Here is a 23,154-nt window from a genome sequence, read left to right as displayed (position 1 = left end):
GGTGACCCAGTTATGGTGTATTTACGCAAGGAGCGTGGTGGAGGACAAAAAAAGCTTGACGCCAAGAAGATTAGTCCATTCCGGATCATTCAGAAGATCAATGACAATGCCTATATTCTTGACCTCCCACATGAAATGAAAATTTCCAAGACGTTTAATGTGGCAGATCTATTTCAGTACTACCCTGCTGATGACAACTCGAGGACGAGTTCTTTACAAGTGGAAGGGAATGACACGGAACAACTAGCCTTGGATTTGATGGCAGACTTGGACCGGGGCTAACTTTTATATTTTAATTATTATTTTGGATATTTTGGGTATTTTTATAATTCTCCCTTGGCTATTAGGATTTTAAACTCCTATTAGGATTAGGATTATTTTGCATATTAGAGTTTTATTTCTATTTAGCCTCCCTTGGCTATTAGGATTTTAGACTCCTATTAGGATTAGGATTATTTTATTTCTATTATAAATAGCCTCTCTTGGCTATTAGGAACTCATTTTTCACTTTTCAATCTTTGAGGAATTTCAATAAGACTTTTAGTCTTTCAGCTTATCTTTTCTCCTATTTCGTCTTAGCCAAACGATATTGGTTAAAACTCCTGACGGAGTCTAAATAGTCCTTCTTTTCTCTTATTTCGTTTTAACCAAACGATATTGGTTAAAACTCCTGACGAAGTCTAAATAGTCCTACATCATGCATTACAATCCTTTCCCTCATCTTTTTTATCCTTCTCATCTTGACTTTGCTTAGCCATGGTTGCTCCCCCCTCAGCGCTCTTCTTGATCTGCCAAATTTATTCCCTTTGCTTCCATTTACACTCATTCAGTATATGGCCAAACCTACTACATCTCTGACACTTCGTTGGCCTCCATTCATAGACAATTTGCTGGATAAACTGACTTCCCCCCTCATCCTCCGTAATCACCTATTTAGAAAATTCTCCATATAGTTCCATCTCCACAAGGACTCTAGCATACCCAATTTAGTCTTATTTCTGGAACATTGATCTAAAAACAAAGACCTTCCTAATACACTTCCTATTCTGCTTAGAATTTTGTTTGATCAGAACTCCCATGGTAGTCCTAGTAGCTGGACCCAAATCGAACCATTTTTGTATAGTTTCAAGTTCAATTTTCAATTTGAATTTCCATGGAATCAAAACCATTGGCCTCCTATCGAAAGTATATGGTCCTCCTTCTAATACCCTATATTTGCCCGCCTCTGATTCAAAATTGAAAAGAAAGATATTGCTCTTAATGAAATGGACAGGAATTAAGCCATACCTCCGCCATCTTACCCTGGCAAAGCTCTCCATCCCTTTGAACCGAGGGTTCCCTCCATACACACTGCCTATAGAGCGCTCTTCCATTTCTCAGATTGAGTATCAACCTCTTCTGTTTGGAACTTAACAATTCGCTGACCATTTGTCACGGCTGGCGGCAATAAATTCACAGTTTGAGTCCCTGGTCCTATTCTTTCCCAACAAGTCCACCCCTACTTTCTTTCCTTCCCCGCTTTTGTCGTTCTCATCCTTTTTTCCGTAAATCCCCTGCTCTCTGCTACCCGACTGCTCACCACTCTTCACCAAATCAGATCCTTCACCCTTTATTTCTTATTAATTTGATCTCTATAAGATTGTAATTTATGAGATCAATTTAAAGTTTCGAACTTTCCCATGAAAGAAAGTAATTTTACTATGTAAGCTGTTGTTCAATTGTTAGCGGTACTAGAGTTCTGGACTGTCCTGTAAGAAGGTCCCTGAATAACTAAAATGACAAGCAATGAGATGCCACTTTAGTCCAAAAATGCCGAGCTGCTGTCATGTATTCCAGTAAACTCATTTCTCGCGAAATTTCTTATCTAGCGAATTACCATGTGTCCCCATTCTTGTTCAATGCCGAAATCAAAGCCTTGGTTCTGCAAGGACAATGCTTTGAAGCCTTGCAATTGTACTCTAGAAATCCTCTTAACACAACCAGATTCATCTACCCTTCTCTCCTCAAGGCCTGTGCTTCTCTTTCAAATCTTCAGTATGGGAAAATTATACACTCCACAATTATCACGACAGGCGTATTCTTTGATCAATTTATCGCTACTTCACTTATTGACATGTACGTTAAATGTGGGTCTCTCTCAGATGCAGTTCATGTGTTTGATAAATTGCCTGGCAGCGGAGTTGTAGTTCAGGATGTTGCAATATGGAACTCTATAATTGATGGGTATTTTCGTTTTGGTCATCTTAAAGAAGGTGTAGGGCAATTTCATCGGATGCAGTTAGTAGGTGTTAGGCCTGATCCCTATTCATTGTGTATTCTACTTGGTGATCATGGATATGTAGGATATAAGGAAGTGAAGCAAATTCATGGTTATAGTGTTAGAAACGTCTCGACTAGCGACCTTTTCTTGGAGACTGCACTTATGGATGCATACTTTAGTTGTGGTAGACCGGAAGATGCGTGGTGTTTGTTCAAAGAGTTGGAAGATCAGAGCAATATTGTAGCATGGAATGTGATGATTGGAGGCTTAGGACAAAATCGTTTGCGGGAAAGGAGCTTGGAGTTATATTTATTAATGAAGAATAAGAATGTTAAACCTGTGTCATCATCATTTACTAGAATTATACATGTTTGTAGTGAAGGTGAATTTGTGACTTTCGGCAACCAGGTTCATTGTGATGCAATCAAGTTGGGTTTTGAGAATGATCCTTACGTTTGTACTTCTCTTCTGATCATGCATGCCAAGTGCCAACTGGTTGAACAAGCAGAAAAAGTCTTTAATCAAGTGCCACATAAAGAAGTTGAATTATGGAATGCAATGATATCAGCTTATGTTGGTAATGGACGTGCTTATGATGCTTTGAAAATCTACAAACAAATGAGGCTGAGTAAACATCTTCCAGATTCTTTTACTATTTCAACTATTTTATCATCTATCAGCATGGTTGCATTCTATGATTTTGGTAGGTTGATTCATACAGAGCTAGTGAAAAGACCCATAGAGAATAATCTTACTGTACAGAGCGCATTGCTAACTATGTACTCTAGATGTGGGAATAATGATGATTCTTATTCAGTTTTTAGTATAATGAAGGAAAGGGATGTGGTTGCATGGGGCTCTATGATATCAGGTTTTTGCCAAAATAGGCAATACAAGGAAGCTGCGGAGATCTTCAGAGCAATGAAAGCAGATGGGGTGAAAGTAGATTCTGATATTATGGCAAGCATTATCAGTGCTTGTACAGGAATAGAGAAGGTAGAATCAGGTTGCGTCGTGCATGGATTTGTTATTAAAAATGGACTGGAAATGGACATTTTTGTTGCGAGTTCCCTCGTAGATATGTATTCCAAATTTGGTTTTCCAGATAGGGCTGGAAATGTTTTTTCTGATATGCGCTTTAAGAACCTTGTGGCTTGGAACTCTATAATATCTTGCTATAGCCGGAATGGCCTATCAGAGTTGTCTATTGGTCTTTTTCCACAAATTTTGCAAAATGGTTTTTATCCAGATTCAGTAACCTTTACAAGTGTCCTTGTTGCTATTTCATCAGTTGCAGCATTGCTAAAAGGAAAGAGTGTACATGGGTACTTGATAAAACTCAGGAACCCATTCACTTTTGATATTCAAGTAGAAAATACATTACTTGATATGTACATCAAGTGTGGATTCTTGAAATATGCAGAGCATATTTTTCAAAGCATGCCTCAAAACAACTTGGTGGCATGGAATTCAATGATTTCAGGTTATGGATCTCAAGGGGAGTGCTTCAAAGCATTGAGATTATTTGATGAGATGAGAAGTTCTGAAATCACACCTGATGATGTTACTTTCCTTTCTCTGCTATCAGCTTGCAACCATTCTGGTTTAATTGACAAAGGCCTAGATCTGTTTGAAATGATGAGAAATGAGTATGTGATTGAGCCCAGAATGGAGCATTATGTAAATATAGTTGATCTTTTTGGTCGTGCAGGACGCGTAGACGATGCTTACTCTTTTGTGAAAAACATGCCCATTGAACCAGACAAGAGTATCTGGCTGTCTCTGTTATCTTCCTGTCGGATCCATCATAATCTAGAGCTTGGAGAAATGGTGGCCAATGAACTACTAAAGGTTCAGCCAAGCAGCGGCAGCAACTATGTCCAGCTGTTGAATATTTATGGAGAAGCTGAATTGTGGGATAGAGCAGCAAACTTAAGGGCATCAATGAAAGAAAAAGGATTGAAGAAGACTCCTGGATGCAGTTGGATTGAAGTGAGAGATAGGGTTGATACTTTCTTTTCTGGGGATTGTTCATCTCCAAGAACAACTGAGATATATGAGACATTGAGTAGTCTTAAGAGGAACATGGTTAAGAAACAAAGTAACTATGAAATTGAGATATTGTAAGAAAATGGAGAATAGAAAAGTTCAAAAATCTGTTTTTGCAGGATGAGTTATTTTTAGCTTTTCGTACAAATTAGTCAAAAAAATTTAACCCAAACTCAATTTAGCCCAAACATAAAACATATTATTTTAAAATTTCTTAATTTATTAATCTAGATAAAAAAAATTAAGTAGTTTAGTTTATGATTTTTAGGCTAAATTTATTAATATTTTGATTAAGCTAAAAAAGTTTAGAACTAAATTTCTGTTAAATTGAGCTATAATTGTGAACAAATTTAAATAAAAAATTGAATAAGTTAAAACTTTTTTTCATAAATACATGGGCGAAATTGAGCATTCATTCAAGGGGGAATTAATAGAATAAATATGCATTCCATGGATGGCACAAAATTTCAAGAATAGCAATTTATATCTCTTTCCTTGTCTCTCTCTCTTTGACGAAACAATTTTTATTTCTTGTTAAGAATAGCAATATGTTTCAACTCCAAAGTCCAAACAGACTAAAAAATACATATTTGTTTCCCCTATTAACTACATACTATAATTTTGGCACGTTCTAAAGATATATATTACTAAAATAATACAAATCTCTCTCTTTTTAATCCATAATCTCAATCATAACACAACACCTGGTTTCTAAATTCTGTACATGTTTGATATTCCCCCTGCCCATTTTGCATAATATTTCTCTGCTCTGGGATCAACATTTCACAGGGGGAGGCAAAGGCAGAGAACAAGATGGTGCATTGTGTTTTCTGTAATCTATCATCAAATGGGCAGGCCATTTTTATAGCTATAGTTATATGTATTAGTTTGTTTTCAATAACACATGTGGATGCTTCGATCCATGAATACAAGAACGAAGCTTTCATTCGTCGTTCAAATTCCTTCTTCTTCCATGGTGGCAGCGAAGGCCTTTATGCTTCTAGGCTTCCAAATGTACTCTCTTCTCCCGAAGACAAGCCCCTCAATGGCAAGTCCTTTATCAGGTTATTTGTTTTATATTTCTTTTTCTTTTTTCCCTCCCCTTCTGCTATTTGGTTGACCAGTTTATATTTGTGTTTTGATAATCTGTTTGCTTGCTGGGAAAATGTGGTGAACGGTTTTAATGAAAGGGAAAACATGATTTCTTTCGTTAATAATATGAGCGAAACACAGGCATCTTGACGTTTTCTTAATTTCGATAGACCTCAATGCCTTCAGATAACAGAAAAAGGAAAACCATCATTTTCTTTCTGGTAATTCTTTTCAATTCTACGTATAATTTGCCGAATGTTTCTTTGTCCTAAATAAAAATCAATTTTCCTTCATTTTCTGTGGCTGCAATGTGGAACAAATGTAATTTATGTCTCTCTTCCTCCTCATTATAAATACATTTGAAATTGTTGCATCTGTTTGCTATTGATTATCTCGATGGTGGTCCAAACTATTGTGCTGCTGATAAGGATGAATGAAATTCTGGTAAAAATCTTGTATTTTTATGTTCTTAAATTAATTCTAAATAATGCAGAAATGTGGTGTTCAGGAAACCACCTAATCAGTTAAGCTGTGATGAATGGAGCTGGCATTCGGTTTTCTTGCCAATTTTTCTGTAAAAAATACAAATAAAGCAGTTTTTCTTCCCCATATGGCCATGAACATTCTATTTTACTTTACAATTAATTCCTGAGTTGAAGTGAATCAGTTTTCTCTATTGCCTAACACCCTCTATGAGCAAAGCTGGTGTTGTGGCATGTTATCAATTGAATCAAAATGCCATACCTTTTTTTTTATTGGAAATGAGGTTAATACTATGCCTTTTTGCTATAATGAGTTCTCGAAAGCGAGTTTGTTTTCTTAGGAAACCTGAAGCAATTGATGGTTTTATCTCTTCCATGACATTTCTAATTGTAGATTTGAATCAATCACTTTCCAAAGAACAAAAGAATCTGCTGAAAACAAGAATGAAATGCAGCAAAAGACTGGATTAGTTGAAGCTCTAATAGTAGAGGTCACAGATAGAGACAAAATTGGGGCTGCTTATTTGAATTCTAGTGCACTATGCTGTACTGCAGATCTTGCCAAGGATAGGGCCTGCAAGGCAGGAGAGGTAATAATCCACCAAGACCCCAATAACCCAGATGGGCCAAAAAGACTCCAGACCTTCTTCGAAGGAAAAAATGCAGAGGCTAAAATGAATCCCCAAACAATTCAGATCAACAGCACTGGGATGTATTATCTGTACTTTATGTTTTGTGATCCAGAACTTATAGGGATGAGAGTCAATGGCAGGACAGTGTGGAGGAACCCAGATGGTTATCTTCCTGGAAAGATGGGCCCAATGATGACTTTCTTTGGGCTCATGTCTTTAGCTTACCTTGCTCTGGGACTTGTCTGGTTTTTCTGGTTTGTCAAGTACTGGAAAAATATTATTCATTTGCACAATCACATTACAGTTGTGATAGGTTTGGGAATGTGTGAAATGGCTTTCTGGTACTTTGAATATGCAAATTTCAATTCAAAAGGAAGAAGGCCGATTGGAATTACTGTGTGGGCAGTTACCTTTGGTGCTATTAAGAAGACTGTTTCCCGTTTGCTTCTTTTGGTGGTTTCAATGGGATATGGTGTTGTGCGGCCAACTCTTGGTGGTGGTATAACTTCAAAAGCAATGCTCCTTGGTATCACATATTTCATTGCTTCTGAAGCACTTGGCCTGCTTGAGAACTTGGGGACTATCAATGACTTTTCTGGGAAAGCAAGGCTAGTGCTTGTGTTGCCTGTGGCTCTCTTGGATGCCTGCTTTATTGTTTGGATTTTTTCATCATTATCCCAAACTCTAGAGAAGCTTCAGGTAATAACTCATGAATCTGTCAATGAAAGGCTATCAATGATGTGCTTGATTGATATGATTTTCTGAAGTATTTCTGTGTGCATGCACAATCACAATTGTCACTTAATTTTGTGGGGTGTAGCTTCTACATTTCAATGGACAACTTGGCCATCATATATTATAGCCTTGATCTGTGTACAATGCAGGGCTTAGATTATATTTAGTTATCTTCATGATTTGGGTTCCTTTTTTTCCCCCAATTTTTACATGTTGTCAGTTAAGCTACACAGTTAAATACAGCACAATGTGGGGAGCTAGATTTTATGGCTGTTGGAAGATTGATGTGATGATCCACTTGCTAGTAGTATTTATGTTTAATTTTTCAGTTTCTTCTCTACTTTGTGAGCAGATAAGAAGTGCAGCTAAATTTGCACTCTATCAGAAATTTACTAATTCCCTTGCAATAGCAGTGCTGATCTCCATTGCATGGATTGGAATTGAGGTTACGTATTTCTTTTGATTCCCCACCTCCCCCTTTGTCTTTCTCACCTTAATTCTTTTCCCTTGCATTTAGATTATATCCGCCACCATCACAATCATAATATGCTCAAAATCCATGTTGTTTCAGATGTACTTCAATGCAACTGATCCATTGAGTGAAATGTGGAAAAGAGCATGGATCATCTCAGCTTTCTGGATTTTGCTTGCATTTGTGCTACTGGTGGTCATATGCGTTCTTTGGGCTCCATCCCATAACCCAACAAGGTACTTTCTCAACCTTATGTCTTTCTCCTTCCAATATGTTATTGCCTATCTTTTTTTTCTAGCTTTTACTTATCACTTCTAAGATAATCTATTAGTTGAAATGGTTCGCTCATATTCATCTCAAGGCCAAAGTAATTAGTCTCTGACCATAATCGAAGATTACCGTGTGAAACTAGTTACATTGCAAGGCATAGATGTCCGAGTTGTCTCGTATATTTGAAGGTGTTTCAGTTTTGACAGAACAGGGAGAATGCCTATGAGATCCCTAAACTTTTACAAAATTCACGAGTTCGTTTTATTTGAAAATCAATCAGATTAACACATACTTATATTTTGTAAAATCGAAATCTTTAGTATTTCCCAAAAAAAAAAAAAACGTTAATCAACTTAATTTTTTTAAAAATTCATTAACTTGTAATAGAGTTTAAAGGAGATGTTGCTTAATTGGATTAAGCAAGGTGCAATAGCTCTTTCTAAGATAAGTAGGAAATTTACATGGGTTTTAGTTCATAGAGTTTGTCAAGTTCAGCTTAGAGCATCTGGCAGTATCACTCTTATTACCACAAGTTGCAATATACAGATATGCATTTTCCGAGGAGACGGTGGATAATTCTGATGATGATGAAGATAGGATTCCTCTGTCTGGGAGTGCAGTGAAGGTGGTTGGAGATGTAGCTACTAAGCTCGAAAGAAAGGAAAGGAAGACATCATCTGCACCAGAGCAGTATTTGCTTGGCCATGTTGAAGATCTCGAGGAAGACAAAAGAGAATAACATTCCCCATCTTCTGCACATCCTACTTAAGTCCACGTCTTTCTTGCTTTATGCCAGTGGGAATAATACAATGATTATATGTAAATTAAAAATTCATGCTATGTTATGTAATTTTAGGTTCCCTTTATACAGTTGTGTAAGCATTAGCATGCATTACACTCAGGATGTAGGGGAAATTCAGATGCAAATCTCATAGGCATTTCCATATTACATGGCTTAATGGATGGCTGGAGTTGCTGTAAATACAAAATAGTGTAAGCGTACCCAGCATCCTAACATGAATAATAGAAAAGATAACAAAAATTTCCATTTCTTTATGAGACAAAAATGCAATTACATTCCAAGTACGTCTACAAGCCCTGTGATATGCTAGTTCGAAGTTGAGTTGCTGCAGAAACTAATTTATAATACAAAGCAGTCTGGCAGACAGCCATTTCTTCTTTGAAGAAACAAAACAAACATTTAGTAAAAAAGAATGATGATACAAATCAAATACTATGGGAGCAAGTAGCAGATACAACCCAAGGTTACAGGGATTCAAGTACTTTAGTGTGTGTACCAGCCACCAGTAAGGAAGGAAAAAATTTACAGCTCTTCATCTTCTGTATTCTTTAGAGGATGTCACTTCTTGATTTCTGTCCCTTACATTCCAGAGGATGTCCGGTTTATCCTTTGTGCGCCCAGTTTTGGAGCAGCAAGTTTAGCTCCTCGGCCTCTACCAGCTGCCAATGGTCTGGCTCTTGTAGTAGGTGGAGGAGCAGCAATGGCAGCCCAAGGATCATCATCATCAAGTGTTGATGCTGCTTTCACATTCAAAGGTTTTGATGTCGATCTTGGAGCAGGGGCAGCTATGGAACCCCATAAATCGTCATCATCTTTCGTTGCCTTTACCGTATTTTTAGGTCGCAAAGTAGCAGCTGAGAAGGGATTAAACAAGCACTTGTTAAATATACTTCTTCAATGTCTTGTCAAAGGAAACAACGTAAACAAAAACGCAAAAACATTAAGACAACAGAAGCATGACAAGGAGATATTGCTAGTATTCAATTAAGCAGACTTTCCCAATTAAGATGGTGATGCGTTTGCTAAGACCAGCATTTAATGAAGGAAAACTGTCTAAAAAGATCTGAGGCTGCCGCTTCAAGTTCATCAAAATTGCCCCATATGACCAAAACATTCACTCTAGATACTTGAGCATATTCATCAATAACCATAATGATAAGTATGGTTGCATTACCTTCTGGTTTTGGCTGAGAGACTGGCTGCTTTTGAGCAGCTTGAATGTTCGCAAGAGCTTGAGATGCTTTTGGCTCTTCAAGAGGTTCAATATCATCCCAACCATCTTTCTCACTATCTATCTCTTCATGAATTCCATTTTCAATTTCTCCCCATCCATCCGTTGAAGTGGGAGACACAGGCACTGGTTGATCGGCTAAGTCTGTACTGGAATTTACACGGGCTGGCGCAGTGCTTGGAGCATCCATGGCTTTGATTGCACAAGAAACCCAACATCAGATACTGAAGTTGCTAAACAAAAGCATCAAGATAAAATTGGGAAGAAGCAATGATCATTGGAACCAACAACTTATCAGTAGAAGTGATGGTTCCTAGTTTTATTTTTCAAATAACTGACGATACCAAGAAGTCCATATCCTTCAACTGGATGGAAGTTTGATCAGCAGGGTAATGTGTCATTGTAGGCACCTCAAATCAATTAACGGACTACTGTTTAATTGGAACTGTATTAAGGTATTTATCTAGATGCTTCCTTAAGCATCAGTTAATCATAAAAGTTGGCATGCACACCATGAAGTGTTATGCAGTACATATTTACCAAGGAAAATATGTATACAGAGCTGGAAAGCATCAAATGTATAAGATGCATACCTGAGCTGGCATTGGAGGCAGTAGAACTTAGAGGTGCTCCAGAATTTATAGGAGGAAGTGAAGCTTGCTCAGATGGTTTACCCTTGAGAGTCAAGGAACTCATAGCCCATCTGCAACATAAATATATCTTCAGTCAGCCAAAAGTATGGAGGTAAGGTTTAAAATTTGAACTACAACGTAAACAACAATAGCTAAATATTGGAATAATGTAGAACCAAGGGAGCCATTACTGATGCATCATAAATTGCAAGTTTGCGACATATAAGATAAAAAAGAAAATCTGAATCTCTATCCCAATAATAAAATCTACCTACTATAAGACTGGATACGTCAGTTCCCTTATTTAGTGAGACCAGCATCAAGAATCTGCAGTTTAATATATGTGAATTATAAAATGTCCAAAATTAACTCACCCCAGTAAACTAGCATTTCCTGGTATTGATGAGATTCCCACAGTTCCAGCTGCACTGGTATCTCCTGCAGTTGTCTACAAATGGACCAAAGGGAGGAATCAATGTACACAGTTGCAAATACACATAAATAAATCTAATTTAGGTCATGAACATTCAACAAATGTGCACAAAACCAAAATATCATGGCGTAAATAAAGAGGAGAAGAAATGAAGCAAAAGAAGCAGTGAGAACCCATAAGTTCAGCTTACAAGATTACACTTAATACACATGCTTAAAATAATGTTCAATTAGACTACTTTATCCAAGATTATTAGAATAAAATTTCCAAAACTCAACAAGAATATTAGTGCCATAAATGGAATTAGAGTTACTAATGCAGTAAGTCTTAATAACAGGCCAAAACTCATCCTCAAAAGGTAGCTCAAGAGAGGAGTGTCCAAGGCCTTATAAGGGACAAATTACGCCTATCATAGACCAATGTAGAATTTAACTCATCCCTCTCATGCATAGAACCAAACGCTTGGTGTGTGAAATATTTATGGGAGACCAAGCATTTGGTGGGGAGACTTTGATGCCATCCAAGCTTAATTCACTTCCAAAAGTTAGCTCAAGGGAGGAGGAGCGCCCAAGACCTTATAAGAGGTATATTATCTCTACTCTAACCTATGTGGGATTTAACAGTATGTAATCAACCACATGAAAGATGCAAAAGTTCAAAGTCCTTAGCTCATTTCTTATAAGCTTCTCATCAAGCAGACAGGTGTTAATCCCCACAAAAGTCAGTTGCACCCAAGACAAGGGCCAAAGTGGCATTCTTGTGAATTGACTGGTCATGTTGAAATTAATATGTCAAAGAGAGTCATCTCAAACAACTATTTCACCATGTATAGCACATACATGAATTGGCAAGTTTCAGAACAAGTGGAGCTTGGAATATGGCTTAAAATTCTTAGTATTTGATTTGCACTTATTAAGTGGTCTCTTTACCCTTCTACATGTATACACTAGAAACAGAAAGCACATTGGCACAGAAGCAACAAGAATTTGAGCACACACCTTTTCATAATACTGCTTGAGTATTTGCAGAAATTGATCAACAGCTTTAAATGCTTTTGATCGAACATCACTGTTCAAAAGAAAAGAAAAAGAGCATTAAATTCCATCTACATCAAAGGGCAGATACTAACATTGGGAAATTGAACCATACATAGAAAATATGACCTGTCAGCATCAATGGTGAGTACAACAACATTGGGAAGAATTCGAGTTGCAATCTCATTTATGTCGTAATAAGAACTAGTGGCACACAAAGCCATTATTCCTGCATGTTAGCACTAACATCAAGACCAAAAAGAATAAAACTACACCTTTCAGTAAATTAGTTGAACTGGAAATTTGAGGGCCAGTCATTGATTAAAATAGTAGGACAAGGAATAAATACAAAGATAAATAAACAGTACATATAATTCTTATACCTGCTCCTCTAGCAGGAGAAAAAGTGTCACGCAGTGCGCGGACAGTAAAAGCATTAATTAGTACTCTCTTCCTGGTCTGCATTGTAATTCAAATGCATCAGATGATACTTTCATTTGGAACCAGCTAACAGATCTCTATTAATGAGTAATAATAAATGTGACAACTCGTTCACATTTACCCCTTCATTTAGATAACTTGCAATATTCCCCAGTAATATGGTGGTGTTTGTTCTGATTGCAGGCTCTTCATCAACCTGTGAAAACATTAAAAAAAAAAAAAAATCAAACCACACAAGTAAAGGACCAAAAACTTATTCCATTCAAAATGAAAGGAAAAGGAAAGAAAGATCCTCAACTGCACCAAAGGAGAAGAACCAACAGTCATTTATAAAAGAAAGCCTACATGGTGGAGAGAAAAAAAAAGAAAGAAAGAGAGAAACCATGCAGATACAACTTTTTCTTTCTATTAACAAATAAATGATAAAATACCTGCAACTTTGAAAGATACTTCAATAAGGATCCTGAAATAGTACGTTGGGAAAGCTGCAATATCAGGTCAAACAGAAGCAACATTCAGAAAGAGGGAGGCAAACTACAATTAAATTATCCACTTCAGTGGAAAATAAACCTATGGAGATCGTCAACAATCAAGCAAGAGCACGGGATGCATGACTTGAGAAAAAAAATATAAGATGAAGGATGATGAAGCTGAAGCAGCATGATTTGAGTTAAATAACCATAATGTCAACCATACCAATCAATAACTCAGGAAAAGGTCAACATTCTCAATCACATGGGACCAACTATAGAAGTCCTTTTATCATTTTTACTCCATATGTGACCTTATGCTCATCCTATTCAAACATTTCCTTCCTTGATTTTGCTTCCCTTGATCCTTCCTTTATCTGAAACAAAATAATCTGCTCTAAACATGAAAACATCTTTTCACCTACCTGAAATATCTCAGTTAACATTCTTCTACCTGATGTACCTCAGATAACATTCTTCTATCACATGCAAGCTCCCAGAATGTGCCTCTAGAATATTTTTCAATATCCATATTTATGTACTTTTTCATCGCCACTGATCATCCACTAACCCTATTTCAGCTAATTTCCTCCCCACATAACCTTATAGAATTTTTCCTATATCTATCCTTTTTTTTAAGACATGGTTGGGTCAGGAGGGGGGGGGGGGGGGGTTGAATTAGCTACACATCAGATAAGCCAACCTACGCACAGCATGTAAACCTGCCCACACTTTCCCACCCAAGAACTACATTGAGGAGAGGAATGAAATAGACTCCTAATTGTCACTGAAGTCCACAGTTCAAAAACCAATCAGCACACAACTTAGCTTTCCTACAAACTTGGAACACTTCATCTGCCAATCCATCTGCATCAGCTTTTGATAGCACTGAATATCCATTAGGATTATTCGTTGGCTCCTTCCTTAAGTCCCTTCTCAGAATGATCTGAACAGGACTCAGAGCATTCTTCCGCGATAACTTTCCTCATCCCACCATTCCAATCCAAGCCGACACCGAGACTAACAGATACCCCACAACTTGGCACACATCAAAGCAGCAACACCAAAATTCTAAGAAAGAGCTCTACCCAAACACCACCCTTGCTCCTGAGTTGAGGATACCCTGCCTCGGCCTGTCTAGTTTATCTTTCTGATGCACCATCAGCATTCACCTTAGCCAATCCTGGAGGAACAGCAAACTAACCTATCATTGTCTCTTCCTTTTTGGTCAGCATAGAAAAGTCAACCAAAATATTTTTTAGCTTCTTGAGTCTCCCTCACACAACCAGGAATCAAAATGACAGCATCTCCATTGAAGTTAAAAGTCCCTTCCATGGAAGCTTTAACCATCTCTCCATTCCCAGTGAACGATTCTTGACTATGAGCCCCCCTCTTGCCCCTCCCCTCCCGATCTCCCCCCCCCCCCAAAAAAAAAAAAAGAAAAAAAGAGAAGAAAAAGAAATGCCACTTATCTCTTCCTACCATAGCTTGCCGAACTCACTTGATCATATGAGGATGCCTTAATTTAACAAGTTATAACTATCCAACTGACCCTCCAAAGAAATTATCTCTAGCCATGATGCTAAACACAACAAAACACCTCCATAAGCTCACTATGGACTCTCAAAAGCTAAGGAACTCTCAAAAAACATAAACAAAAGCATGCATCTGAAACCATCAACCACTTTGGATAATCTATATTCAGAATTTCACTTAAGTATCAAATATTTACTATTTAGAGACATTTATAAGCTAAGGTTTCAAATCCAACAGGAAAATGCAAGATATGTAACAATTGTTCAGATTTTACTATTAAAAACCATAAATAAAACAACAATAAAACAACAGAAGAGTAACAGTAATAGGACAAGAGAAGAAATTTGATAAAGTCATTACTCATTAGACATATGAAAGAAGCAAAGATCCTGCTGTGAAACTATTAAAAGTACCTTCGGTGCCAAAACAAGCATAGATTTGAGGGTCAATTCACGGAGGAAAGCAGATGTGTCAGAGAATCCAGTAGCAATGTGAGGGTAAACCTGTTCACAAATAATCAATCAAAATGTACGATAAATTTAGGAGTTCACCCAACTAATAACTACTTGATAAAATCAAAGAGACAGTGAAGTAATTTTCATCTAATCACAGACTGCTTACTTGCTCATCGACAACTTGTGCTGATAATGACTCTCCAAATTGATCAATATGCTGTAAGAGACTGACTCGAACAGCACGGTCATTTGAGGCAAACAGTTTCACAATTGTTGGCAATACCTAAAAACAAAAAAAGGACCTACTCCAGTCAAATAAAGTAACATGTCAATAATGACAACATCTAATGCTTGAAGAGAAAGAATATGACCTTGACATTAAATTCTTCGGCTGGAAGCCAAGAACCCATTTTCAAAAATGCAGTCAAAGCAGGAGCAGCAGCAGAGCCAAATTCAAGGGCAGAAGCTAATAAAGGAAGCAGCTGTAAAATCCAGAATAAAAAATGATAAATGGGAAAAGCATAGAGAATAAATTTCATATTATACAAGAGAAATGAATTTCCACACCTTTTTCAGCACAATTTGGCGAGGAAGCTGCTCTGCTAAATTTGGAAGTTTACGAAAGAAGGTATCCTTCTCAACACTGTCTTTCAATGTAAAAATTTCCATGAAGTGTATGGTATCCACCAACTTATTTTGAAAGTATTCTGCAAATCATGAATTGAAAACTTTAGTAATAGAAGTAAAGGGGAAAAAAGCACAAAGATGAGAGCCATAGAAACCCACCCCCTGCAAGCCCCCCTCCCCCCCCAAAAAAAATAAAAACATAAAAAACAAAAAATATGCATTCAAGGAAAGATCCAGTTAGAAGTTATTTTGATTTAATATTTCATTGTAAAATCAAGATTTTTTATTCATTTTCTAGTACGAATTTTAAGATTCTAGTATTTAGGAAATTTAATAAGTAGTATTTCATTATTTAGGAATTCTACTCTTTAGAATTTCCTAGTTATTGTTGGTTTGGTATTTGTACTTGCTATTGGCTAAGTATCTTCTTATTTTGGGAGGTATTTAGGTAGAGCTTATTATTATTCACAATTAAGACTATCAAACTTGACAGTTTATTTCTTTTCCCCTCCACCCCCCCCCCCCCAACCAAAAAAAAAGAGGGGGGGGGGGGGGGGGGAGGGACAAATATACATGCATATGTCTATAAAACCATTTATATCAATCACTACTACCGATAAATGTATACAAAACTATATGTAATAAGGCTTCAATCGTGTCAAAAGCAAGATCTCCGATGATTTTAAATGGTCTACCAGTATCTATCTATTTCCCTTTATGAGGGATAGTGTCAATCCCTCATATTCCTCTGTCTCCAAGATCCAATTCTAAAAAGCCACAAACTAGAATATCAGCCCAAATATATAGCTAAAAACATTAAACGACCAAATCAGCTCATTCTCAAACCATCCATTTCATTCCTAATCAAAGTGACAAATAATTGTTTTCAATGAACTACTGTGCAAAAAACTTATGGTTTATATTCACTCGAGAAAGACAAGTGATCGGGCAATAAATAATCTTTAAGATATTCATACTGTATTGCCAAAAACAAGATGAAACTATAATAACCTAGAAAATAAAATAACAATCTAACAGTGACCAATGTCTTTGATTTTACAAATATATAGCTGTCCATATTAATAGTGAGTGTAACAACAAAAAACTAGTAGCCAAACACATTGATAAAAAAAACCCATCTCATAGTAGCTCTGAGTACTGCCATGGAGTTCCTACAAAAGAAAAAGATACAAATATACAATAAACCCAAGATAAAGCTCACCACTATTTTCTAGAAGCTTTGACGTATTCATCCTGCGAGAGGGCATAGAACTCAGGAGCCGCTGGTAATCCTGAAGCAATGACTGAAGATAACACAGATGTAAATAGAAATAAGTCATAAAACACATTCAAAGCAACCAACAAAAACACAGTATGCTCCACATGGAACTAGAGAGGTTTTAAGAATATCATTGTTTCCAATACAGATAAAACCTTTGGAATGGAACCAGTGTTGCGCAACTCCTCTGTTTTCCCCAATTTGGTACCAGAAAAGAGTTCATATATAAAACAACCTAGAAACCACATCCAAAAGGAAAAGACAAATTAGATTCTATATTATATCCTGTAAGAATAAATTAAGAAAAGAATTTAATCCCCCTATAGGTTCCAGGTCCCATCAGCCAATGAATTTTAGGATGCCAAGGATTACAATTCGATGCAATGCACAAAGGATGGAAGAAATAGGGTAACAGTAAACAAACTTTGGATAGTGAAATGTTTCTCTTACTTATTAAAACTGTCTTGGAAGTGGAAGCTCACGACAGCATAATCTCATTTCATTGGTGAACAGAACAGCAAATGGACAGTAACAGCTAACCTTATCCCAATCTAGGTAGGGTCAGCTATAAGATCATTTATCACCATTTAGTTATGTTTGAAACCATATAACAAGCGTAACACATGCAATTAAGGGAGTGACAAAAGAGAAAATATGAGAGAATAGGTTGATTCATCCGAAAATATGGATTGGGTGGCAAAGGTTTGGAGAAGGAACCAAAATGGACGGGAAAACAGTTAAATAAGTTATCAGGTGCAACTAGTTCCAGAGAATCAATGAACAATCGTGGACATTTTTTAAGGTTGATTTCAAGATGTAGAGGAATTCCATTGGAAGGGGGGGGTCTCTAGAGGATCCAAGAAATGGCAAAAAAATGTTAAAATTCATTTTTCTACAACCACCAGGGAATACTTATGATGGAACAATACCCCATCCCCTCCAAAATAAAAAAACAATAATATTGTGCCAAAAGGTCACAACCATAAGTGACAAATGTGTTCTTCCATGAAATAGTAAAATGTCAGGTGAAAAGTATGTTTTCCAAAAGAATTGACCGTAAACACCAAAACAAAAGTCAAGCTCAGTTCTTACCCAAACCCCAGGAATCAATGGCCCAAGGTGGAGATTTTCTGATCGCAACCCAGTCAGACTTAGCCAACTCCATTGGTTTGTACTGTAGTCCAACAAGCCACTCATATTGCTGATGGAAAAAGAAACAACTAAATAGAATAAATAACATAAACTGCATCCAATTCTATCTAAAAGACCAGTGTCGAAAGAAATCCAAATAACCATTCAGAATGAATTACAGCAAGAAATCACAGTTTAACATCCATCATCATAAGGAATAATGTAATTGAGTACATAAAATGTGCAAAAACAATTATATGACATTTAAGTGAAACATTTCATTTGCAAAAAGTGGAAGCTGCACAAAATAAGATAGAGTTGCAGAAATATTTTAGTCAAAGACTTTCCAGGAGAGGGGAAAAAAGAAATAAAACATAAACTGAATTGATGTAACAACATTGGCAAGGAACAGAATTTGCAATGTTCCTCTCAACAGTCATTAAAGATTGCCCTACTCATGTGTGCTGCTTAAGTAGATTCCAGATGATAGCATATGCCGTATAGGGGTTAAAAAGAAATTGCAATCAATTGCTGACTGCCAAGCATGTGGATTACCAGCATTGGTCCAGTTGCACTTTCACTATTTCCATCAAATTCAGATAAGACATCAAAAGCATGCAGCTTCCAGTCTAGAGTTGGGGTGACAACAACACTGGCCAAGGAAACATTACCATGTACCTGTGGTTGAAGCTGGTCAGACAGTGAAAATAGAGAAAGAAAAAGAAATCCTAGAAAGGAAAGGATTATTAAATTCCCAAATTGGATAAGGAATAAGGATAGGGGTTATGTGCCCCCCTTATAAAGCCTTGAGAACTTATCCCTCTTAAACTAGTTTTTGGGCACTAGTTAGGCCCGACCCACTTTCTTAAGATGGTATCAAGGCCTCTCCATCCAAATATTGGGCCTCCCATAAGAGTTTCACGCTTCTACCAATTTGCAATCTAAGTATGAGGAGGGTGTGTTAGATTCCCATATTGATTTGAGATAGGAGGCAAAGTGTCTGCCCCTTATTAAGCCTTGGGCACTCCTATCCCCTTAAGCTTACTTTTAGGGTTAGGCCCCTCCCATTTTTTTAAGAAAAATAAAGACTATTCCATTACTCAATTATGACATTTGAGAAGTTGAGAAATCGTACAAGTTTACAATCATTATTCAAAAAGCTCACAGCTTTAGCTATCTGGTGGAGCCCCCAAGCATAGTACTCATCTCTGCCAACAAAAATATCACAAGTGAAAAATACATATATAATGAACTCCATTAACTCCCATGTAATCAGCACAATGACTAATTATGACAGAAGAGCTTGAAATATTAACCTGTGGATGAACAGAATGTACATATCATAATGCAAAGAATAACGAGTAATACATCAACTAGATTTATGTAATATACAAAAAGCAAGGAAAAAGTTGCATAACCAAAGAAGCACAACTCCAGCAGAAATACCTTTGTGTGCCTTCTAAACCTAGCTCCTTGATCTTGTCAGATAATGGCATAACAGGTTCAGTCACCATATACAAAGTAATCCTTGAGGTAGAACCATCAAAAGTTTCAACCTCAGTACTGTATAGAAATGATAGAATATTTGGATGCCTGACCTGAAACAAGAAAGAGCGTTTTTATGCTTCTTGGCATAAATCTGATTAGACACAGAATATGCCTAAAGCTATAGCACTTATAGATAACAAACTTTATCAAAGATACAATTTATGGGTGAAGAATGAAATCAAATGATGCATCCAAATAAAACTACCAGTTATTTGAATTGGAATCTAATGTTGGTTGAATAAATTTTTTATAAGGATCATCATAAAGAAGTTATTCCAAAATTAGTAGGAAAATTTGCGTCTAGACCATTAAAAAATTTATTGCAGAATTCCCTATCTCAGGATTCAAATCATCAAATGGAATCAAACTCCCAAATAAACAAGAAGAACATTCCATTTATACCAAAAAAATCTACCAAAAACCGTGACAGCTTACAGTGCGAAGGCGCTTGACACCATTACGGCCTGCTGCTAGATGTCCATCTTGAGCATTACTTCCAGAAAGTGAAAATATTGAGACTGGAGATCCATCATCCTGAAAGTTAAACCAATAAGCAGAAGTACATCAACTTTATTGAAGAGAACTAAAAGAGAAAAAACTACAAGATCAGTTTAAAGAGCTCATTATTCAAACATTTAGCATCATCTACAGAAGAGACTCCTCTAAGTTGTCATGTTCATTCACCAAAAGCGCAGGTTTAAAAAGATACTTTCACTGAAAAAGGTTCGTGTCCTTCTATGCACATAAATAGCGATATGAAATACACCAGCAGAACATTATGACAAATCACATGCAATTAAGTTCTAACTTATTCAGTGATTAACCCACAATTTGGAGCACGGAAAATTGAAAATCAATCATGTGATAATCCAACAAGAAGTATAAGCCACTTAGAATACATAACATTCATGCATCGATAAACTAACCCACCTTCAATTTGCCCACAAAGCTTTCGATCAAGGGATGGAAGAGAACTCGTTAAAAGCATTAGCATTCAATGACTATCCTCATATACCATGACAAATGAGTGGAAAAAGAAACAGAGTCCAAAAACTATGTTTCCGTGTGAACGATAAAAACAGCCATAACTTGAGTAGAATGTTAATGTAGAGATTATCAGTTTATTGCAAAGCAGAAAAGGTCATAGGCTCAGTCAAGACTTGCTTAGGCAGTCAACTCTCCAGTGCAAACATATGAAGTAGTACAGTTCACTAGTTTAACTAAAGCCTCACTTAACCCGCTTGCACCTAGTGTCTCCTAAGTGGACGATCTTAAACTTCTACATCTTACTTAACACAAAAAAGAACCTGAATTGTGAATGATTGAAACAAAATCACAAAACCCATAACGTCCCATTGAGTAATTATCGAAAATATTAGTCAAGTAACCGGTTAGAAACAAGTAGAGATGAAGCCAGGGAGTGGTAGGAGTAAGAAGAAAGTGAATTGAAGAAGACAAAAGATAGAGAATAGGTACCTTGGAGGTGCCCCTATGGTGAGTCCAGGAGCCCCAAGCAGTAGGGTAAGGTTCGCCGACATTATAAGGGAGATCCTTAAGTCCAGTACCAGATCCACCCACAACTCCTTTCAAAAATTTAAACATCTTGCCCTTGTTCTTCTACCCTAGTATGGAGAAAACACAGAGGAATTGACAACTGGAAATGATGCGATTGGATCTGAGACTGAGAGAGATTGTGTTGTGTAGAAATTGAGAAAGTGAAATCAGATAGAAAAGAATCCATGGAAGCAGAATAGTTAATAACTTTCTTGCTAGATCTATCAACTTTCTGGGCTCGTTTAAGTTTCTTGTTGTTGCGTTCCTTTGGGCCTGTAAAAGACCATGCTCATCAAATCATCAGGCCCCAACTTCCATAGCCTCATATCACCAAAAATATTATTTAAAAATATATATCGACAAATTTTTAAATTTTAATTGTACTAACTTTATAATAATGAAGTTATTTTTAACGATATTAAATAGAAGTTATTTTTTAAAATTTAATTAAAATGTTTATATATTTTATAAAATTAATTTTTTTATAACTTACTTTACTCTTAAATATTTATGTTGTTTAATTATTTTTATTTTATTTAATTCCTCCCACATATAATTAGCATTAATTTTAAGAAAGTTAAAAAATTGTTAATTTTAGCAGAAATTAATATTAAAGAATTTGATATTTATTAAACATAGCGTTTTAATTTAGGTTTTAGAAAAATGGGGATTCAATAGCTACTTCTAATTAAATACAAGGACCTAAACTATTTCACTCATAAAAATATAGTTCCTCAATCAAATTTTAGGATCAACCCCAACACAATTCTTATTTTATTAGAAATTAAAAATTTTATAAATCACAAACTTTCTAATTAACTAGTTATTCGTGTAGATATTAAAATTTTTTTATATTATTATTATATAAAATAATATAAAGTTTTTTAATTATATAAAATTATTTTATAAAATAATATTTTTTTATATAAATTTATTCCTCATTAAGAAAAGTAAAACGTTTTTTTTCAAATTTAATAGTGATTAATAAAAATTAAATACTAACATCTTATTTTACCTTTTAAATTCAAAATAATATAAAAAAAATATTTCAAAAAATATAACCTATTGCCTATGAACAAATAAGATATTTATGAAGGAGAATTATAAACTCAATCAATATATATCATTTTAATTCTAAAATAAGAAATTTAATGGCATAAAATAATAATAAGTATAAATTCATGTATTATCAAAGTTAATTAAAAATTAAAAATTTTATTACTTATTATCATACATTATTAACATCCAATTACAAATGCCTACTTTCATAGGAAAATAAAATTTTTTTAAGCACAGTGATAATAATAGTGGTGACGAAGGAAGAGTAGGAGAAGAATGAATCATGCTAAAAATTAAGAAAATAATAAAAAAATAAAAATTTTAAAACACGAGCAATTTAAATTTAAAAATAAAAGAAAGAGCCGTGTGAATTACATAGAATTGAGATTGTCTTTATAAATTTTATATAAACCAAACATATAAAGATTACATTTTTCTAAAAAGTAAAAAAATTAAAATAAATTATAATAATTCACGTTTGCTTAACATAGAGTATTAAAAATATTAAAGTAAATATATATATATATATATAATATTAAAGTAAATAAATATAATTTTAAAAAATTATCAAATTAATGAATAACAACTTTTTACATAACATTTCGTTATGGAATATTATTAGTATATTTTTATTATCTAAACTTCTTTCTACATAGTGGTTATCTAATTTTTATAAATATATTTTTAATATTCTATTTATTATTCTATTTGTCTTATCATTTTTCATAAAAGATAATTTTTTTTTAATTTTTTAATTATATACATTTTAAATATATTAAATTTTATTAAATACTAAAAGAGATTTTGAGAAATTTCTTAAAAATAAAATAAAATTAAATATAGTTATAATGATCAATTTATATATTATTATAGTATAAAAAAATAAATAATAATTTTGAATTAGCTCAAATAGAAAAGATAAAAAAAATG

The 23,154-nt window shown here is 35.3% G+C and overlaps 3 protein-coding genes across 4 annotated transcripts; 2 read left to right on the top strand and 1 right to left on the bottom strand.

Moving 5' to 3' along the window:
* The first annotated feature begins 734 nt into the window (after positions 1 to 734).
* LOC110624452 (pentatricopeptide repeat-containing protein At2g40720) lies at positions 735 to 4,427 on the top strand. Its single transcript, XM_021769599.2, has one exon. It carries the CDS (start codon positions 1,826 to 1,828, stop codon positions 4,385 to 4,387), a length of 2,562 nt encoding a protein of 853 aa, XP_021625291.1. The 5' UTR covers positions 735 to 1,825; the 3' UTR covers positions 4,388 to 4,427.
* Positions 4,428 to 4,867: 440 nt separating this feature from the next.
* LOC110624814 (transmembrane protein 87A) lies at positions 4,868 to 8,894 on the top strand. Its single transcript, XM_021770148.2, has 5 exons — positions 4,868 to 5,373; positions 6,278 to 7,214; positions 7,603 to 7,695; positions 7,822 to 7,958; positions 8,539 to 8,894. The coding sequence occupies exons 1-5, from the start codon at positions 5,123 to 5,125 to the stop codon at positions 8,729 to 8,731; spliced, it is 1,611 nt and encodes a 536-aa protein (XP_021625840.1). The 5' UTR covers positions 4,868 to 5,122; the 3' UTR covers positions 8,732 to 8,894.
* A 124-nt stretch (positions 8,895 to 9,018) lies between these two features.
* LOC110624813 (N-terminal kinase-like protein) lies at positions 9,019 to 21,363 on the bottom strand. Of its 2 annotated transcripts, none has more exons than XM_021770147.2 (21): positions 21,088 to 21,363; positions 20,047 to 20,145; positions 19,510 to 19,661; positions 19,199 to 19,271; positions 18,619 to 18,741; positions 18,025 to 18,133; positions 17,088 to 17,167; positions 16,876 to 16,957; positions 15,594 to 15,733; positions 15,398 to 15,508; positions 15,193 to 15,309; positions 14,985 to 15,074; positions 12,997 to 13,050; positions 12,687 to 12,761; positions 12,508 to 12,583; positions 12,254 to 12,353; positions 12,089 to 12,158; positions 11,032 to 11,105; positions 10,619 to 10,728; positions 9,969 to 10,217; positions 9,019 to 9,648 (listed from the first exon to the last, which is right to left on the bottom strand). In XM_021770147.2, exons 1-21 carry the CDS (start codon positions 21,211 to 21,213, stop codon positions 9,374 to 9,376), a joined length of 2,385 nt encoding a protein of 794 aa, XP_021625839.1. In that variant the 5' UTR covers positions 21,214 to 21,363; the 3' UTR covers positions 9,019 to 9,373. The 2 variants fall into 2 exon arrangements, with proteins under 2 accessions (XP_021625839.1, XP_043816888.1); XM_043960953.1 differs by having other exon boundaries at positions 19,510 to 19,656; positions 21,088 to 21,226.
* Positions 21,364 to 23,154: the final 1,791 nt, after the last annotated feature.

Source organism: Manihot esculenta, chromosome 10 (assembly GCF_001659605.2).
Source record: "Manihot esculenta cultivar AM560-2 chromosome 10, M.esculenta_v8, whole genome shotgun sequence".
Lineage (NCBI taxonomy): Eukaryota > Viridiplantae > Streptophyta > Magnoliopsida > Malpighiales > Euphorbiaceae > Manihot > Manihot esculenta.
Note: the sequence above shows the minus strand (reverse complement) of the source record. Positions and strands in the feature narration are given on the sequence as shown.